The sequence below is a fragment of the Ornithorhynchus anatinus genome, chromosome 3, assembly GCF_004115215.2.
Source record: "Ornithorhynchus anatinus isolate Pmale09 chromosome 3, mOrnAna1.pri.v4, whole genome shotgun sequence".
Lineage (NCBI taxonomy): Eukaryota > Metazoa > Chordata > Mammalia > Monotremata > Ornithorhynchidae > Ornithorhynchus > Ornithorhynchus anatinus.
In genome coordinates, this window is record NC_041730.1 from 140,324,247 (window position 1) to 140,344,306 (window position 20,060).

The following is a 20,060-nucleotide window of genomic DNA, read 5'->3' on the forward strand; positions in this document are numbered from 1 at the left end:
CTGAGGCACAGAGAAGTTAAGTGACTTGCCCAAAGTCACACAGCTGACAAGTGGCAGAGGCGGGATTCAAACCCATGACCTCTGACTCCCCAGACCGGGCTCTTTCCACTGAGCTACGCATAAGTGCCGGGCACTGTACTAAGTGCTGGGGTGGATATAGAGAAGCAGCGTGGCTTAGTGGAAAGAGCCCGGGCTTAGGAGTCAGAGGACGAGGGTTCTAAATCCGGCTCTGCCACTTGTCAGCTGTGTGACTTTGGGCAAGTCACTTAGCTTCTTTGTGCCTCAGATACCTCATCTGTAAAATGGGGATCAAGACTGTGAGCCCCAAGTGGGACAACCAAATAACCCTGTATCTATCCCAGCGCTTAGAACAGTGCTTGGCACATAGTAAGCGCTTAACAAATACCAACATTATTATTATTATTATAAGCAAATCCAGTTGGATACAGTCCATGTCCAACACAGGATTCATATTCTTCATCCCCATTTTACAGATAAGGTAAGTGAGGCACAAAGAAGTGAAGTGGCTTGTCCAAGGTCACACAGCAGAGAAGTGGCAGGGCCGGGATTAATAATAATGTTGGTATTTGTTAAGCGCTTACTATGTGCCGAGCACTGTTCTAAGCGCTGGGGTAGACACAGGGGAATCAGGATGTCCCACGTGGGGCTCACAGTCTTAATCCCCATTTTACAGATGAGGTAACTGAGGCACAGAGAAGTTAAGTGACTTGCCCACAGTCACAATTAAAACCCAGGTTCTCTGATTTCCTGAGCCGTGTTCTATCCACTAGGCCATAATGCTCCCAGGACCTTAGTACAATGTTCTGCACACAGTAAGCACTCCATAAATACCAATGATTGATTGATCTATCGACTGGATGCCAAGCGGAGAAAGGAAAAAGTTCACGGGATGAAAGCAGCATGGCCTAATGGAAAGAGCACGGGCCTGGAAGTCAGAGGACCTGGGTTCTAATCCCGGCTCTGCCATTTATCTGCTGTGTGACCTTGGGCAAGCCATTTAACTCCTCTGTGCTTCAGTTGCCTCATCTGTAAAATGGGGATGAAGACTTTGAGCCCCACATGGGACAAGGACTGTGTTCAACCTGATTAGCTTGTATCTACCCCAGAGCTTAGTAGAGTGCCTGGCATTTAGTAAGTACTTAACAAATACCATGAAAAGAAAAAAAGATGAAATGGTCTCATTTTGGGGTGCTATTTCCTCCTTGGACCCCTGATTGAACAGTACAGATTAGCTGGTGTCTAAAATACCACACTCTCCTTCAGACATCCAATTTAAAATATAATCAATTACCAGTATTTATTGAGTCCCTACTGTGTGCAGAGCACTGTACTGAGCACTCGGGATAGTACGATAGAATCGGTAGACATGATCGCTGCCCTCAAAAAGCTTACACTCTACTGTATAAAGAGCACTATCCTAAATGCTTGGGAGCATTCAATAGAGTTAGTAAAAATGATAATAATGAGGAGGACGATGATAATAATAACAATAATGATAATAATAATTGTGGCATTTGTTAAACGTTTATACCAAGCACTGTACTAAGTGCTGGGGTAGATATAAGATAATCAGGTCCAGAAAGAACTCACAGTAAAAGAAAGAGTAGGTACTGAATCCCCATTTTGCTTATGAGGGAACTGAGGCTCAGAGAAGTAAAGTGACTTGCCCAAGATCACACAGCAGACACATGGCGGAGCCAGAATTAGAACCCAGGTCCTCTGACTCCCAGGACTGAACTCTTTCCATTAGGCCACGCTGGTCCCATAGTGAGGTATTGTTCTCTCCTAAGCATCTACTACAGTGATGGGCACACACAAAGTGCTCAATAAATGTCACTGACTTGATCTGGGAGAAGAAAAATAAAGTGAGGAAGACCTCCAGGAATAGAAGGAGGGATATCAGAAGAGTTCTGTTTGTCGGTTGAAAGTGTGTGATCCACCAGACATGAAGGGGGAGGGAAGTCTAGGCAGGAGTGAGGGCAGGCACAAGGAATCTGCGGTGGGACAGATGGGAAGAGGCTCCGAGAGCAGGTTGACTTGAGAGGAAGAAAGCATGTAAGCATTGAGGCAGGAAGAAAAGAGAGTGGATAAGAAAGAGAGAGGGGGAGAGGGACAGGGAGAGAAGAGGGGGGCAGAGAGGGGGAAGAGGGAGAGGGAAGGAGAAAGAAGAGGGAGAGGGAGAGAAAGGAAGAGAGAGGGAAGGAGAGGGAAAAGGGACAGGGAGAGAGAAAAGGAGAGGGAAAGGGAGATAGAGGGAAAGAGATAGAAGAGGGACAGGGAGATAGATGGGGCAAAGAGGATGGAAGAAAGGGGCAGAGAGAGAGGAAGATGGAGGAGAGAGAAAGAAGGAGGGGGGGGAAAGAAGAGGGACAGGGAGAGAGGAAAGAAGGAGGGGGGGAAAGAAGAGGGACAGGGAGAGAGGAAGATGGAGGAGAGAGAAAGAAGGGGAAAAAGAGAAGAGGGACAAGGAGAGAGAGAGGGAGAGGGAGGGAGATAGAGGAAGAGGAGAGAGAAAGAGGGAAAGGAAGAGAAGAGAGAAGAGGGACAGGGAGAGACAGAAGAAGGAGACAGGGACAGAAGAGAAATAAGGACAGGGACGGGGGATTAAAATGAAGGAGAGAAGTAGGGAGAGAGGAACAGGGAGATAGGAAGAGGGAGTGAGAAAGGGAAAGAGAGGAAGAGGAAGAAGAGCTCAGCTTGAGGACAGTGATCAATATTTTCTGTTTGGTGTGGGGAGAAATCGGCAGACACGGGAGATTTTTGATGAGGGGAAGTAGCATGGGATAACGGAAAGAGCATGGGCCTGGGAGTTCTAATCAATCGATAGTATTTATTGAGCACTTACTGTGTGAAGAGCACTGTATTAAGCACTTGGAAGAATCCAATACAATAGCACTGATAGACAAGATTCCTGCTCACAACGAGCTTACAGTCTAGAGGGGGAGACGGACACTAATCTAAATAAACAAACTAAAATATGTAATGTATAGATATGTACATGTGCCGTGATGTTGAGGATGGGGCGGATAACATATGCCCAAAGGTCACAGACCCAGGTGCAAATCCCGGCTCTGCCAATTGCCTGCTGTGCGACCTTGAGCAAGTCACTTCACATCTCTGGGTCTCAGTTCCCTCATTTTTAAAATGTGAATTAAATCCTCCTCCCTCCAATTTAGACTGTGAGCCCCATGAGAGACAGGGACGGTGTCTGACCTGATAAACTTGTATCTACCTCAGAGCTTAAAACAGTGACACATAGTAATCGCTTAATAAATACCATTAGAAGAAAAGGGAGATATGAGTGGAGAATAATGCTTTTAGAAAAATGATCTAGACAGCAGAGTCACGTATGGACTGGAGAGGGGAGAGGTTGGAGGTAGGGAGGTCAGGAGGGGGATGAGATAGTCTAGGATAATAATAATGATGATATTTGTTAAGCACTTACTATATGCAAGGCACTGTTCAAAGCACTGGGGTAGACAAAAGATAATCAGGTTGGACATAGTCACTGTCCCACACAGGGCTCACAGTCTAAATTCCCATTTTACAGATGAGGGAAGCATTTAGAGAAGCAGCGTGGCTCAGTGGAAAGAGCACAGCCTTGGGAGTCAGAGGTCATGGGTTCTAATGCCACCTCCGCCGCTTGTCAGCTGTGTGACTTTGGGCGAATCACTTACCTTCTCTGGGCCTCAGTTACCTCATCTGTAAAATGGAGATGAAGACTGTAAGCCCCATATGGGACAACCTGATTACTTCGTATCCACCCCAGTGCTTAGAACAGTGCTCTGCACATAGTAAGCGCTTAACAAATACCAACATTATTATTATTATTATTAGAACAGTGCTCGGCACATAGTAAGCACTTAATAAATACCATAATTAATTATTATGACGGAACTGAGGTTCAGGGAAGTTACGTGACTTTGTCCAAGGTCACACAGCAGACAAGTGGCGGAGCCAGAATTAGAACCTCTGACTGTAAACTCGTTGTGGGCAGATATGTCTGTTTACTGTTATATTGTACTCTCCTAAACTATTAGGACAATGCTCTGCACACAGCAAGTGCTCAATAAATGCGACTGAATGAATGGATAAAACAAATGGTATTTGTTAAGTGTTTACTATGTGCCAGGCACTGTACTAAGCATTGGAACGAATGAACCCCGGTCCTTCTGACTCTCAGGCTCGTGCTCTATCCACAGTCCACGCTGACAATTGTTTGGACTAGTGGGGCGGCAGTTTGGATATAGTGGAAGGGGACGCTTCTGGGAATCTTGTGAAGGAAAAACTGTCAGGGTTTGGTGACAGACTGAACTTGCGGGTTGAAAGAGAGAGAGGGGGCAAGGACGATGCAGGCATTGTGGTCTTCAGAGACAGGGATAAGGGTGTTGTGGTCTACTGGGTTAAGAAAATTAGGTGGAGGAGGAATACAGGACGGTTTGAAAATGACTAATGTACGGAAAGTCAAGGAGGTGAACCTAACAGATGGAGCCTGTTAAGTGAGACCTTTTTCCCTTCAATTTTAAAACTGGTAATTTTAGAACTCTAAAATTAGAACACGTTACTGGGTTCTACCCAGAAACACAACCGTGCCGCTCCAAGGGTTAAGCGTGATTGCGCTGATCCTCGGGCGATGTCAGCTTGCCCACCGTCTCCGGCACCCTGACCCACGCCTGGGGCCTTGAGCCTGCTGCTCGCTGCCCGTCCTCTGGGTCTGGGAATTTAGGCCTCTTCAGATACCCTTCCCACAGTTGGCATCTTCCCCCACCCCCTCGGCTCAGCCCGGTCCTCTTCCCCGAACCAGGGGTCCTAAAATTAATAATAATAATAATAGTATTTGTTAAACTCCAACTATGTTCCAGGCACTGTACTAAGCACTGGGTGGAACCAAGCAAACCGGGTTGGACACAGTCCCTGTCCTCTGTAGGGCTAACAGTCTCGATCCTCATTTTACAGATGAGGGAACTGAGGCCCAGAGAAGTGAAGTGACTTGCCCAAGGTCACACAGTCTGCGCCGCTTTTACGTGCTCCTTCTCCATAGCTCAGGGGTTAGAGCACTAGTCTTGTAAACCAGGGTCGCAAGTTCAAATCTCACTGGGGCCTGTATATCCTTGTCTTTTTGAGAAGCCGTGTGGCTTAGTGGAAAGAGCACGGGCTTGGGAATTGGAGGACGTGGACTCTAATCCCGGTTCTGCCACTTATCAGCTGTATGACTTTGGGCAAGTCACTTAACTTCTCTGGGCCTCAGTGATCCCATCTATAAAATGGGGATGAAGACTGTGAGCGCCATGTGGGACAACCTGATTACCTGTATCTACCCCAGTGCTTAGAACAGTGCCTCGCACATAATAGAGAAGCAGCGTGGCTCAGTGGAAAGAGCATGGTCTTTGGAGTCAGGGCTCATGAGTTCGTTACCCTATTTATTTTGTTAATGAATTGTACATCGCCTTGATTCTATTTATTTGCCATTGTTTTTACGAGATGTTCTTCCCCTTGACGCTGTTTAGTGCCATTGTTCTTGTCTGTCCGTCTCCCCCAATTAGACTGTAAGCCCGTCAAACGGCAGGGACTGTCTCTATCTGTTGCCGACTTGTTCATCCCAAGCGCTTAGTACAGTGCTCTGCACATAGTAAGCGCTCAATAAATACTATTGAATGAATGAATGAATGAATGAATCCCAGCTCGGCCACTTGTCGGCTGTGTGACTGTGGGCAAGTCACTTAACTTCTCTGTGCCTCAGTTCCCTCATCTGTAAAATGGAGATTAAGACTGTGAGCCCCATGTGGGACAACCTGATTCCCCTATGTCTACCCCAGCGCTTAGAACAGTGCTCAGCACATAGTAAGCGCTTAACAAATACCAACATTATTATAATAAGTGCTTAACAAATACCATCATTATTATTATTCCCACAGAACATATATATATATCTTTATATATATATATATATGTTTGTAACTGTAATTTGCTTATCTATCCATTTATTGATATTAATGTCTGTCTTCCCCTCTAGACTGTAAGCTCACTGTGGGCAGGAATGTGTCTGTTTGCTGTTATAGTGTACTCTTCCAAGCTCTTAGTACAGTAAGCGTTCCACAAATTACTGAATGAACTAATGAATGAATGAATGAACACAGCAGACAAGTGGTAGAGCCAGGATTAGAACCCATGACCTCCCAACTCCCAGGCTCGGGCTCTATGCTTCTCATGTTTCTCACCACATTCACGCACCCCGCTCCAATTCCCCACTTCTCTCCGAGCACCGAGCAGGAGCGCGGTAGGTAGGAGAGGAAAGCTATGGCAGTGTGGCTCAGTGGAAAGAGCATGGGAAGCCCCAGGTTCTAGTTCTGGCTCCTCCGCTTGGCTGTGTGACCTTTGGCAAGTCACTTGATTTCTCTGGGCCTCAGTTTAAAATACTTGTTCTCCTCCTCTCTTAAACTATGAGCCCCAGGTGGGCCAGGGACTTTGTCTGACCTGATTGTCTTGTATGTCAGGCAGAATACTTAGTACATAGCAATTACTTAATAAATACCACCAGTATTATTATTACTGGGATAGGAATGATGGGAAAACTTCACTGGAGCAGGCTCACCGGCAAGTTGAGAAGCAGGGTGGCCAAGTGGATAGAGCCCGGGCCTGGGAGTCAGAGGACCTGGGCTTTACTCCCAGCTCTGCCAATTGCTTGTTGTGTGAGCTTGGAAAGTCACTTCACTTCACTGTGCCTCCCTTACCTCATCTGTAAAATGGGGATTAAATCCACCTCCCTCCAACTTAGACTGTGAGCCCCATGTAGGACGGGAACTGTGTCCAACCTGATAAATTTGGATCTGCCCCAGTGGTTATAATACTACAGATACCATCATCATCATCATCAACAGTGCTTGACACATAGTAAGTCCTTCTGGAATATAACAAACGAACTCTATTCTATCATGCTCTCCCAAGTGTTCAGTACAGTGCTCTGCCCACAATAAATACGACTAGTTGATTAGCAAACACCATTTTTTAAAAAGTACCGAAATGCTGGTCGTGTCCACTCTTAGGCCTGAACAAATGTAGGTGGGGGCTTCTGAGCCCTACTGGATGGACATCTTTTGGATGCAGACTGAGAATAGGGAGCAGGGGGCTTACTTCTCCTATATTCTCCTCCCAAGTGCTCAGCACAGGGTTCTAGACTCAGTAGGTGCTCGGGGAACAGCGGGGATTGGTTGCCGGAGACTGAGACTTGATTCCGTACACCTACCTCCACCATTAGACTAGGAGCTCCATGGGGGCAGCAAGGGATAGCAAGGCAGGGCAGGCAGGGAGGGCAGGGTAGAGCGGGCAGGGAGGGTGAGGTGGGGCAGGGCAGGCAGGGAGAACCGGGAAGGGAGGACAGGGAAAGCAGGGAAGGCCGGGCAGGGCAAGGTAGGGCAGCGCAGGACAGGGCAGGCAGGGAGGGACAAGAAGGGGAAGGGAGGGCAGGGAGAACAGAGAGGGCAATGCAGGGAGGGCAGAAAGGAAAAGGCAGGGAGGGGCAGGCAGGGAGGGCATGGCAGGGAGGGCCAGGCAGGCAGGTAGGGCAGGGAAGGCCGGGCAGAGAAAGAAGGGAGGGCAGGGAAGGCCGGGCAGGGCAGGGAAGGCTGGGCAGGGTAGCGAGGTGCGGACAGGGAAGGTCGGGCAGGGCAGGGCAGAGTGGGCAGGGAGGACCAGACAGGCAGGGAAGGCAGGGAAGGCCTGGCAGGGCAGGGCAGGAGGGCAGGAGAGGGCTGGGAAGGAAAGGGGAGGGCAAGGAGCTGGATTCCCCCTATGACTCGGCCGGGCACTGAGCATTATGGAGCGCTTCACTGACTGCCCAATTCTAACTAATTTGTGCTCACGTCATTATCATCATCCAGGGTCTTTACTGAGCACCCCCTGAAAGCACCCCCTGTATTGAGCACTTGGGGGAATCCACAGAAGCCAGAACCATGAGCCCTGGCTCCAGGATCATACATTGAATTGGTTCAGCTAATCCTCTGATGGTATTTATTGAGCACTAAGTACTTGGGTTCAGAAACCAATCCCCCATTTATAACATCTGTCCCTCCAAGAAAATGAATCCAGATTTGTTATTTTTTTAACAGTATTCGGTTAAGCATTTACTATGTGCCAGGCACTGTACTAAGCTCTGGTGAAGATATAAACTAATCAGGTTGGACACAGTCCTTGTCCCACATGGGGCTCACAGTCTTAATTCCCATTTTACTGATAAGGAAACTGAAGAACAAAGAAGTGAAGTAACTTGCCCAAGGTCATAGAGCAGACAAGTGACGGAGCCAGAATTAAAACCCAGGTCCTCCTGACTCCCGGGCCCGAGATCTTGCCACTAGGCCACACTGCTCCTCAATTTTGCTCTAAGATACCATTTTCAGGAACCAGCTGTCTCTTCCTTTGGACTGTAAGCTTGTTGTGGGCAGGGAAATCGTACTCTCGTACTCTCCCAAGAGCTAAATACAGGGCTCTGCGTACAGTAAGCACTCAATAAATACCACTGATTGAACTCTACATTGGAGGAAGGTCTGTACACCTGCTCTTCATTCCTGCAGATTTCTCCAACAGTACAAAAACAACAAGGAGGGTCCAACTTGGTTTCAATTTTGGTTCTGGAGGGTTTTTTGGCGGACAATTTGAAAATCTGATCTTCAGTGCAAAGAGTCGAGATACGGTCAGAATTCGATTTGCATGTCGTTTCGCGGATTCACTCTCACTCTGGGGAAGAGCCATGTAATAATGTGTCTTATGCTTAAACGCTTCCCCTATTTAAGAGGAAGGTGAGAAATGGCTACAAAGTGATTTTTTTTTCAAGGTTATTGCCCTCAGGCTTCCAAGGGAAGTCACGTGGCCCAGTGGAAAGAGCGTGAGCTGGGAGTTAGAAGACGTGGTTTCTAATCTCCACCGCCGTCTGCTCTGTGACCTTGGGCAAGTCACTTCGCTTCCTGTTCCTCAGTTATAATAACAATAACGTTGGTATTTGTTAAGCGCTTACTATGTGCCAAGCACTGTTCTAAGCGCTGGGGGAGATAAAGGGTGATCGGGTTGTCCCACGTGAGGCTCAAAGTCTTAATCCCCATTTTACAGGTGAGGTCACTGAGGCACAGAGAAGTTAAGTGACTTGCCCACAGTCACACAGCTGACAAGTGGTAGAGCCGGGATTCGAACCCATGACCTCTGTCTCCCAAGCCCGGGCGCTTTCCACTGAACCATGAGTTAACTCATCCGTACACTGGGGCTTAAATCCTTCTCCCTCCAATTTAGTCTGTGAACACCATGTGGGACAAGGACTGTGTCCAATCTGATTTTCTTGTATCTACCCCAGTATTTTGTACAGTGTTTGACAGAAAGTGCTTAACAAATACCATAAAAAAGGAAGTTTTTTCCTGAAAGCTGCCTCGAGGGTCAGTGCCACTGTTCCCGAAAACACGCAGCAGGGATGTCGGATTCACCCAAGGATGACATCAGGAGCTTTAGTTTCCCTTTCTGTCTCTGGGAGATTTTGTGGTTTTGAATGAAAAGCGCTAGCGAGTGACTTTATTTGGATGTGAAAAATAGCAACGTAGTGAGACACATATATATATTTACATATATAGTACATATAATACTCTGCACACAGTAAGCACTCAATAAATACAATTGATGATGGCAATTTAGATATTTGTTAAGCTCTTACTATATTAATTCATTCACTCATTCATTCAATAGTATTTATTGAGCGCTTACTATATGGCATAGCACTGTACTAAACACTGGGTTAGATACCAGGTAATCAGGTTGGACACAGTCCTTGACCCACGTGGGGCTTACAGTCTTAATCCCCATTAGACAGATGAGGTAACTGAGGAACAGAGAAGTTAAGTGACTTGCCCAAAGTCACACAGCTGATAAGTGGCAGCAGAGCCGAGATTGGAACCCAGACCCAGGCTCCTTCCACTAGGCCACCCTGCTGGTTGCTTGATTTCTACCTGGGATGCAGGCGAAAGGATTTTGGCTGCCTCGAAATTGTTGACTGAGGGAGTCACAGGCTGCATTTATCCCATAGGCGGCATAAGCAGCGTGGCTTAGTGGAAAGAGCCTGGGCTTCGGAGTCAGAGGTCATGGGTTCGACTCCCGGCTCTGCCACTTGTCAGCTGTGTGACTGTGGGCGAGTCACTTCACTTCTCTGTGTCTCAGTGACCTCATCTGTAAAATGGGGGTTAACTGTGAGCCTCACGTGGGACAACCTGATTACCCCGTATCTCCCCCAGCACTTAGAACAGTGCTCGGCACATAGTAAGCGCTTAACAAATACCAACATTATTATTATAACGCTTAGCACACAGTAAGTGCTCCCTTTATCCCTGACTTGCTTCCTTCACTCATTCCCCCCCACCGCCCAGCTCCACAGCGCTTATGTACCTATCTGTCATTTATTTATTTCTGTTCACGTCTGTCTGACCCTATAGATTGTTTGGTCGCTGTGGGCAGGGAATGTGACTGTTTATTTTCTTATTATACTCTCCCAAGCGTTTAATACAGTGCTCTGCACGTATTAAGTGCTCAATAAACAGGATTGACTGACTGACTCAATAAATACTATTAAACACAAAGACCCACGCAGGGTTCAGGACAGAGGGGCCGGGCCGGGTCGGGCCTTCCTGGGGGAGCCGATCAGGTGGCACTACTCGCTTTCCCACAGCACATATTTCACCGCCACCCACTGTCGTCCAATGCCACGAGCTCGCTGGAATCAGCGCCCCTGAAAGGATCCCCTGCTGCCCGATACCCGGGTTGGGGGGCTGCCCGCACAGTGACCCAGGCATGGAAAACATCACTACAAATACATCGATCAACCAATCAATTAAGCAATCAATCGCATCTGATTGATTGATCGGAGAGGTGCCCGCCCATTTCCACGCCGGGCAGACGCAAAGCGGGCAGACCCAAGGATGGAGACCGGGGCCGGGAAGCCGGACCTGTGCTTGCCGGTTGACCTTAGACAAGTCATTTGCCCTCTCTGGTCCCTCAGCTTCCCCGTCGGTAAAACGGAGACGAGATGTGCGTTCTTCCTTCACGTAAGACGGTGAGCGCCGTGAGGGTCAGGGACCGACCATGTGCCATCCGGCTGTCCTTTTTGTAAGTCCCCCCCCGCTGCCCCCCATTATCGCCCCCATCCCCACCAGCCTCGCCCTCGACACTTCAGCGCGGCCCACGGCGGCGTGGCTACTCACCCAGGTTGTACCACATGTCCCGGATCTCAAAGCCGATCTGCCTCCGCATGTCGCCGTATCTGCAAACGCATCAGACACGGCAAGGTCAGGCGACTTTGAGGAGCGTTGGGCAGCGGGGGCTGTATCCTTTCTAGACGTCTCTGCTCACAGTAAGCGCTCAAAAGATAGGATTGACTGATTGAGGGAGATCACCGGAGCCACAAACACCTCCCTCATCCGAGTCCCCTGGGAAATGGAGCCGGAGGAGCGGAGTCCGCCCATGTCCCTTCATTCATTCATTCAATCGTATTTATTGAGCGCTTACTGTGTGCACAGCTCTGTACTAAGCGTTTAGGAGAGTCCAATAAAACAATAGAGAGACACATCCCATGCCAGCCCCAGGAAGGCGGGGACATGGGGCCGGGGACAAGAGAGGTTTTTCGTTTTTTTATGGTATTTGTTAAATGCAGCGTGGCTCAGCGGAAAGAGCCCGGGCTTGGAAGTCAGAGGTCAGGGGTTCGAATCCCAGATCTGTCACTTGTCAGCTGTGTGACTGTGGGCAAGCCACTTAACTTCTCTGAGTCTCAGTTCCCTCATCTGTAAAATGGGAATTAAAACTGTGAGCCTCACGTGGGACAATCTGATCACCCTGTATCTACCCCAGCGCTTAGAACAGTGCTCTGCACATAGTAAGCGCTTAACAAATACCAAAATTATTATTAAAAGCTTACTATGTGACAAGCACTGTTCTAAGTGATAATAATAATAATAATAATGTTGGTATTTGTTAAGCGCTTACTATGTGCAGAGCACTGTTCTAAGCGCTGGGGTAGACACAGGGGAATCAGGTTGTCCCCCATGGGGCTCACAGTCTTAATCCCCATTTTACAGATGAGGGAACTGAGGCCCAGAGAAGTTAAGTGACTTGCCCACAGTCACACAGCTGACAAGTGGCAGAGCCGGGATTCGAACTTATGATATCTGACCCCAAAGCCCGTGCTCTTTCCACTGAGCCATGCTGCTTCTCCCTGTGCTTCTAGATACAAGGTAATCAGGTTGGACATCATCCCTGTCCTACATGGGGCTCACAGTCTTAATTCCCATTTTACAGATGAGGGAACGGAGGCCCAGAGAAGTAAAGTGACTTGCCCAAGTTCCCACAGCAGACAAGAGGCGGAGCTGGGATTGTAACCCAGGCCCTTCTGACTCCCAGTCCTGGGCTCTATCCAGTAGGGTACTGCTTCTCATTTATTTATTGACTTATTTAATAATAATAATGGTATTTGTTAAGCACTTACTACGTGCAAAGCACTGTTCTAAGCGTTAGGGTAGACACAAGGCCATTAGGTTGTCCCACATGGGACTCACAGTCTTAATCTCCATTTTACAGATGAGGTAACTGAGGCACAAAGAAGTTAAGTGACTTGACTAAAGTCACAGAGCTAAGTGGCAGAGCCGGGATTAGAACACACGACCTCTGACTCCCAAACCTGGACTCTTGCCACTAAACTATTTATTCATATTAACGTCTGTCTCCCTCTCTAGACTGTAAACCCATTCTTCTTTTTCTTCTTCTTATAATAATAATAATGATGATGATGGCATTTGTTAAGCGCTTACTATGTGCCAAGCACTGTTTTAAGCACTGGGGTAGATACAAGGTAATCAGATTGCCCCACATGGGGCTCACAGCCTTAATCCCCATTTTACAGATGAAGTAACTGAGGCACAGAGAAGTTAAGAGGCTTGCCCAAGGTCACAAAGCAGACAAGTGAAAGAGCCAGGATTAGAACTCATGTCTTCTGACTCCCAGGCCTGTGCTCTTTCTACTAAGCCATGCTGTGTGTGCAAAGCACTGTACTAAGTGCTTGGGAGAGAACAATATAACACCAAACAGACACATTCCTGGCCACAACAAGTTCATAGTCTAGAGGGGAAGACAGATATTAATATAAATAAATAGATAATAAATAGATGGGCAGGGAACAATTTTGCTAATTCTCTTGTATTATACTCTCCCAAGTGGTTAGTACAGTGTTCTGCACATAGTAAGTGCTCGATAAATCCAACTGAATTGGACTCTCCCAAGTGCTTAGTACACTGCTCTGTAACAATAATGTTGGTATTTGTTAAGCGCTTACTATGTGCAGAGCACTGTTCTAAGCGCTGGGGTGGATACAGATTAATCAGGTTGTCCCCCATGAGGCTCACAGTCAATCCCCATTTTACAGATGAGGGAACTGAGGCCCAGAGAAGTGAAGTGACTTGCCCACAGTCACACAGCTGACAAGTGGCAGAGCTGGGATTCGAACCCATGACCTCTGACTCCCAAACCCGGGCTCTTTCCACTGAGCCACGCTGCTTAATAAATACAGTTGAAACGGACTGCCCCAAGCGCTTAGCAGAGAAGCAACCTGGCTCAGTGGAAAGAGCACAGGCTTAGGAGTCAGAGGTCATGGGTTCTAATCCCGGCTCCGCTACCTGTCATCTGTGTGACTTTGGGCAAGTCACAATTTCTCGGTGCCAAAGTTACCTCATCTGTAAAATGGGGATTAAGACTGTGAGCCTCACGGGGGACAACCTGATTACCCTGTAACTACCCCAGCACTTAGAACAGTGCTCGGCACATAGTAAGCGCTTAGCGTGGCTCAGTGGAAAGAGCCCGGGCTTGGGAGTCAGAAGTCATGGGTTCGAATCCCAGCTCCGCCACTTGTCAGCTGTGTGACTGTGGGCAAGTCACTTCACTTCTCAGGGCCTCAGTTCCCTCATCTGTAAAATGGGGATGAAGACTGTGAGCCTCATGTGGGACAATCTGATTACCCTGTGTCTACCCCAGCGCTGAGAACAGTGCTCTGCACATAGTAAGCGCTTAACAAATACCAACATTATTATTATTATTATTGTGCTCTGCACCTAGTAAGTGCTCAGTAAATACCACTGATTGATTGATTGATTGATTTTCCCACGGCTGGACGGGAGAGTGGCTCAGCTGCACAGGCTAGGGGCACAGGATGCTCTGCCCTCTCTACGGACCTGCAGGTGGATGAAGGAAATTTAGGGAAGTCCCGACCCCACCCCTCACCCCCGGGGTTTCCCAGTGCCCAGCAGCACATGTGGGTCTGCCCCAGGTCAGCTCTGCCTCGTTGACCTGAAGCTACAAAAAGTCCAGAGTAGGCCGGGCGCCAGCCACCAGCCCGACCGACGACCCGCCGCCTAGAAACCCGAAGGACCATTTTTCTCCCCGGAGGGACGGGAAGGGGAGGCGGGAGCTTCTCAAATAAACACCACGTCTCGTTTCCGGAGACGGATCGTTATTCGGTCGGGAGCAATTTCACATCATCGCTTATGAGAGAGAAAAAATGCCCACAGCCCGGTTCTATTAAAAATAATAACGTGCAAGATTATCAGCCTCTATTAGGATTTAGCAGGTGCCGTGTGGCGCCTGGGGGATTTCATCGAGTCTTCTGGTGCGTCTCCAGGAGGAGGACGAGCCCTGACTGAGATTTGGGCAGCGAGAGCCTGTCGGACAAGACACCATTCATTCATTCATTCGATAGTATTTATTGAGCACTTACTATGTGCAGAGCACTGTACTAAGCGCTTGGAATGTACAAATCGGTAACGGATAGAGACAGTCCCTGCCCTCTGACGGGCTTACGGTCTAATCGGGGGAGACGGACAGACAAGAACAATAGCAATAAATAGACACCACACACACGTACACATACTCTCTTTTTTTCTCTCTCTCTCTCTGGGCTCTGTCTGTCACGTTCCCACCATTCATTCATTCATTCAATAGTATTTATTAATAATAATAATAATAATGTTGGTATTTGTTAAGCGCTTATTATGTGCAGAGCACTGTACTAAGCACTGGGGTAGATACAGGGTAATCAGGTTGTCCCACATGAGGCTCACAGCTAATCCCCATTTTACAGAGGAGGGAACTGAAGCCCGGAGAAGTCAAGTGGCTTGCCCACAGTCACACAGCTGACAAGTGGCAGAGCCTGGATTCGAACTCATGACCTCCGACTCCCAAGCCCGGGCTCTTTCCACTGAGCCACACTGCTTCTCTACTGAGCGCTTACTATGTGCCGAGCACTGTACTAAGCGCTTGGAACGTACAATTCGGCAAGAGATAGAGACAATCCCTACCCAGTGACGGGCTTACAGTCTAATCCCGGGCTTACAGTCTAATCAGGGCCCCGAGCACCGCGAGCCATTAGACGGGCAGGGAGGCAGCACCCAGTGAAGTGTACGCAGACGCGTTGGTAGTGGGCACTGGCCGGGCCGACCCTGGGCCAGAGCACCCTGACCCAGAGGGCGACTGCCTTAGCGGCCACCCTGGTCTTCCCGTCCCCTTGAGATGGCCACTTTTCAGGATTCCCACCAGGCCCATCCATCTTCGAGAATGCCCCGGGTGGGTTCTTCATATTGATGCCTATCTACTTGCATTGATGTCTTTCTCCCCGCCTCTAGACTCTGAGCCCGTTATGGGCCGGGATTGTCTCTCTTTATTGCTGTATTGTACCTTCCAAGCGTTTAGTACAGTGCTCTGCACACAGTGGGCACTCAATAAATACGACTGTCTGAACGTATGAAACCTTCCCTCTGATGGCAGGCAGGCGGAGTCAGACTAGAACCCAGGGATCCTGACATTCAAGGCTTAGGATCTTTCTGCAAGACGCTTATTGACCCGGCTACCGAAAGCAAGCAATGATGATGGTATTTGTCAAGCCCTTACTATGTGCCGAGCACCGTTCTAAGCGCTGGGGCAGATACGAGGTGATCAGGTTGTCCCACGTGGGGCTCACAGTCTTCGTCCCCCTTTTACGGATGACGTAACAGAGGCACAGAGAAGTTAAGTGACGTGCCCAGAGTCACACAGCCGACGAGCGGCGGAGGCGGCATTAGAACCCATGACCTGACTCCCAAACCCGGGCTCTCTCCTCTAAGCGTCAGCTGCCGTAGAGTTTACACCGAAAGCTTCTTGAGAGCATGAATTCTGTCTACTATTGTATCGTGCTCTCCCAAGGACTTAGTACAGTGCACACAGTAGACTGCAAGCTCCTCGAGAGCAGGAAAAGTGTCTACTATTATAATCCTTTCTCCCAAGTGTCCCGTACAGTGCTCTACAACACAGTAGACTGTAAGCTCCTTGAGGACAGGGACGGTGTCTACTAACTACTGTACTTCTCCCAAGCGTTTAATACAGTGCTCTGCGCACAGTTGACTGTAAGCTCTGGGAGAGTAGGGATTATATCCCTTCTGTCCTTCTACAGCCCAGCCCGCACACTCCGCTCCTCTGCCGCTAACCTCCTCGCTGGGCCTCGTTCATTCATTCATTCAATAGCATTTATTGAGCGCTTACTATGTGCAGAGCACTGGACTAAGCGCTTGGAATGAACAAGTCGGCAACAGATAGAGACGGTCCCCGCCGTTTGACGGGCGCACGGTCTGATCGGGGGAGACGGACGGACGAGAACGATGGCGATAGACAGAGTCGAGGGGAAGAACGTCTCGTAAAAACTGTCCCGCCGTCGACCCCTGGCCCACGTCCTCCCGCCGTCCTTGAACGCCCTCCCTCCTCCCCTCCGCCAAACTAACTCTCTTCCCCTCTTCAAAGCCCTACTGAGAGCTCACCTCCTCCAAAAGGCCTTCCCAGACTGAGCCCTCTCTTTCCCTCCGCTCCTCCTCCCCTCCCCATTCCCCCTACTCCCTCCCTCTGCTCTAGGGAAGCAGCGTGGCTCAGTAGAAAGAGCCCGGGCTTCGGAGTCAGAGGTCATGGGTTCGACTCCCTCCTCTGCCACTTGTCAGCTGTGGGACTGTGGGCAAGTCACTTCACTTCTCTGTGCCTCAGTTACCTCATCTGTAAAATGGGGATTAACTGTGAGCCTCAAGTGGGACGACCTGATTCCCCTGTATCTACCCCAGCGCTTAGAACAGTGCTCTGCACATAGTAAGCGCTTAACAAATACCAACATTATTATTCCCTTCCCCTTCCCACAGCACTTGTGTATATTTGTATATATTATTACTCTATTTTATTATTGATGTGTATATATCTGTGATTCTATTTATCTTGATGATATTAACGCCTACTTGTTTTGTTTTGTTGTCTGTCTCCCGTTTTAGACTGTGAGCCCATCGCTGGGCAGGGACTGTCTCTATCTCTTGCCGAACTGCATATACCAAGTGCTTAGTACAGTGCTCTGCACACGGTAAGCGCTCAATAAATACGACTGAAGGAATGGATGAATGAATGAATCCCGTGGCTCAGTGGAAAGAGCCCAGACTTGGGAATCAGAGGTCACGGGTTCGAGTCCCGGCTCTGCCACTTGTCAGCTGTGTGACTGTAGGCAAGTCACTTCACTTCTCTGTGCCTCAGTTCCCTCATCTGTAAAATGGGGATTAACTGTGAGCCTCATGTGGGAGAGCACCTGATTACCCTGTATCTCCCCCAGCGCTTAGAACGGTGCTCTGCACATAGTAAGCGCTTAACAAATACCCACGTTATTATACTCTCCCAAAGCACTCGGTAGTGCTCTGCAGAAAGCAGGCTGTAAGCTCCAGAAAGGCTAACTCTCTACTAACTCCGGTACAGTGCTCTGCCCACAGCAGACTCTAAGATCCTTGAAGGTAGGGAGCAGGTTTATCCACTCTACTGCGTTCTCCGAAGTGCGCAGAGCACTGCTCTGCACCCTCTTCAAGGCCATATTGAAGGTCCATCTCCTCCAAGAAGCCTTCCCCGATTAAGCCCCTCCTTTCCTCTTCTCCCACTCCCTTCTGCGTTGCCCTGACTCGCTCCCTTTCTTCTTCCCCCCCAACATTCCCACGGCACTTATGTAACTTTATTCATTTATATTAATGTCTGTCTCTAGACTGTAAATTCTTTGTGGGAAGGTAATATGCCATTTTATCACTGCATCGTACGCTCCCAAGCACTTAGTTCATGCTCTGCACGTCGTAAGCGCTCAGTAAATACAATTGACTGACTGCACTTATGAGACAATCAACACTATTGACGGATACTAGTCCGTGCCTGATCGGATCATGTAATGATAACGACAATTAAGGTATTGTTAAGCGTTTACCTTGGGCCAAGCAGTGGACTAAGCACTGAAGAAGATATAAGACGAGAGTTGGACACAGTCCCTGTCCCACATGGGGCTCACAGTCAAAATGAATCAATCAATCGAACATATTTATTAAGTCGAAAGAGGGAGAACAGTATCAAATCCCCATTTTAATAATAATAATGATGTTGGTATTTGTTAAGCGCTTACTATGTGCCGAGCACTGTTCTAAGCGCTGGGGTAGACACAGGGGAATCAGGTGGTCCCACGTGGGGCTCACAGTCTTCATCCCCATTTTACAGATGAGGCAACCGAGATATGGAGAATTCAACGGTATTTATTTATTGAGCGCTTACTGTATGCAAAGCACCGTACTACGAGAAGTGAAGTGACCTGAGCAAGGTCACACAGCAGGTTAGTGGTGGCACTGAGATTAGAACATAGATCCTCTGCCAGCAGGTCTGTGCTCTCACCACTAAGTAGCGTGGCTCAGTGGAAACAGCCCGGGCTTGGGAGTCGGAGGTCACGGGTTCGAATCCCAGCTCTGCCACTTGTCAGCTGTGTGACTGTGGGCAAGTCACTTCACTTCTCTGTGCCTCAGTTACCTCATCTGTAAAATGGGGATTAAGACTGTGAGCCTCACGTAGGACAACCTGATTACCCTGTATCTCCCCAGCGCTTAGAACAGTGCTCTGCACATAGTAAGTGCTTAACAAATACTAACATTATTATCTTGTCCTCAAGTCCTCACATGCTTTGACATTTTTGGCCCTGGGTGGCTCCTCGGCACTACTCACTCTCAGCACCCCAAATTTTCCAGGGCCCTCCGGAAACTCCGGGTAGATGGGAGGGACCCCCCGGGGGGCTTCTCTAATAATAATAATAACAATGATGGTATTTGTTAAGCGCTTACTGTGTGCCAAGCACTGTTCTAAGCGCTAGGGTAGATACAAGGTAATCAGGTTGTCTCACATGGGGCTCATAAGCTTCATCCCCATTTTATAGATGAGGTCACTGAGGCCCGGAGAAGTGAAGTGACTTGCTCAAGGTCATTATTATTATTATTATTATTATTATGTGCCGCTGGAGAAGCAGCATGGTGAAGTGGATAGAACACGGGCCTGGGAGTCAGAGTTCATGGGTTCTAATCCCAGCTCCGCCACTTGTCTCCTGTGTAGCCATGGGCAAATCACTTCATTTCTCTGTGCCTCAGCTTCCTCATCTGTAAATTGGGGATTAAGACTGTGTGCCCCATGAGGGACAGGGACTGTGTCCAACCTGAATACCTTGTATCTACTCCATCGCTTAAAACAATGTTTGGAACATAAGTGCTTAACACATGCCATTATTATTATTATTATTGTTATTAGACAGCACCTCCAAGCCCTGTTGGTCAAGTCAGCGGCCATGCTGTCATTCGGTCATCTGAGATAGGAAGCTGAGTGACGGCTAATAGCTACGGTTCCCGGGATTTCCACGCTTGGGGCTTCAGTAAGAAGTGTCTCATCCCCTGCTATTTATTTCTTTTAATGTCTGTCTCCGCCTCTAGACTGTCAGCTCGTTGTGGGCAGGGATTGTGTCTGTTTATTGTTCTGTTGTACTTTCCCAAGCACTTAGTAGAGTGCTCTGCACACAGTAAGTGCTCAATAAATACGATTGACTGACTGACTGACTGACTGGTTGTCATCTCACGAGGCTGCCATGGAAGATCAGCCCAAGGAGAGAGGGTTGATCCAGGCCGGTCGGGAAAACGGAAGAG

At 48.5% G+C, this 20,060-nt stretch overlaps 1 protein-coding gene across 2 annotated transcripts in view; it reads right to left on the reverse strand.

Moving 5' to 3' along the window:
• DOCK1 (dedicator of cytokinesis 1) overlaps positions 1–20,060 on the reverse strand; it is a 395,003-nt gene that overhangs the window by 97,286 nt on the left and 277,657 nt on the right. For both annotated transcript variants that reach the window (XM_029059688.1, XM_029059687.1), the window contains exon 32: positions 11,247–11,305. In XM_029059688.1, coding sequence (XP_028915521.1) covers positions 11,247–11,305 — 59 coding nt within the window. The remainder of the gene's footprint in view (positions 1–11,246; positions 11,306–20,060) is intronic.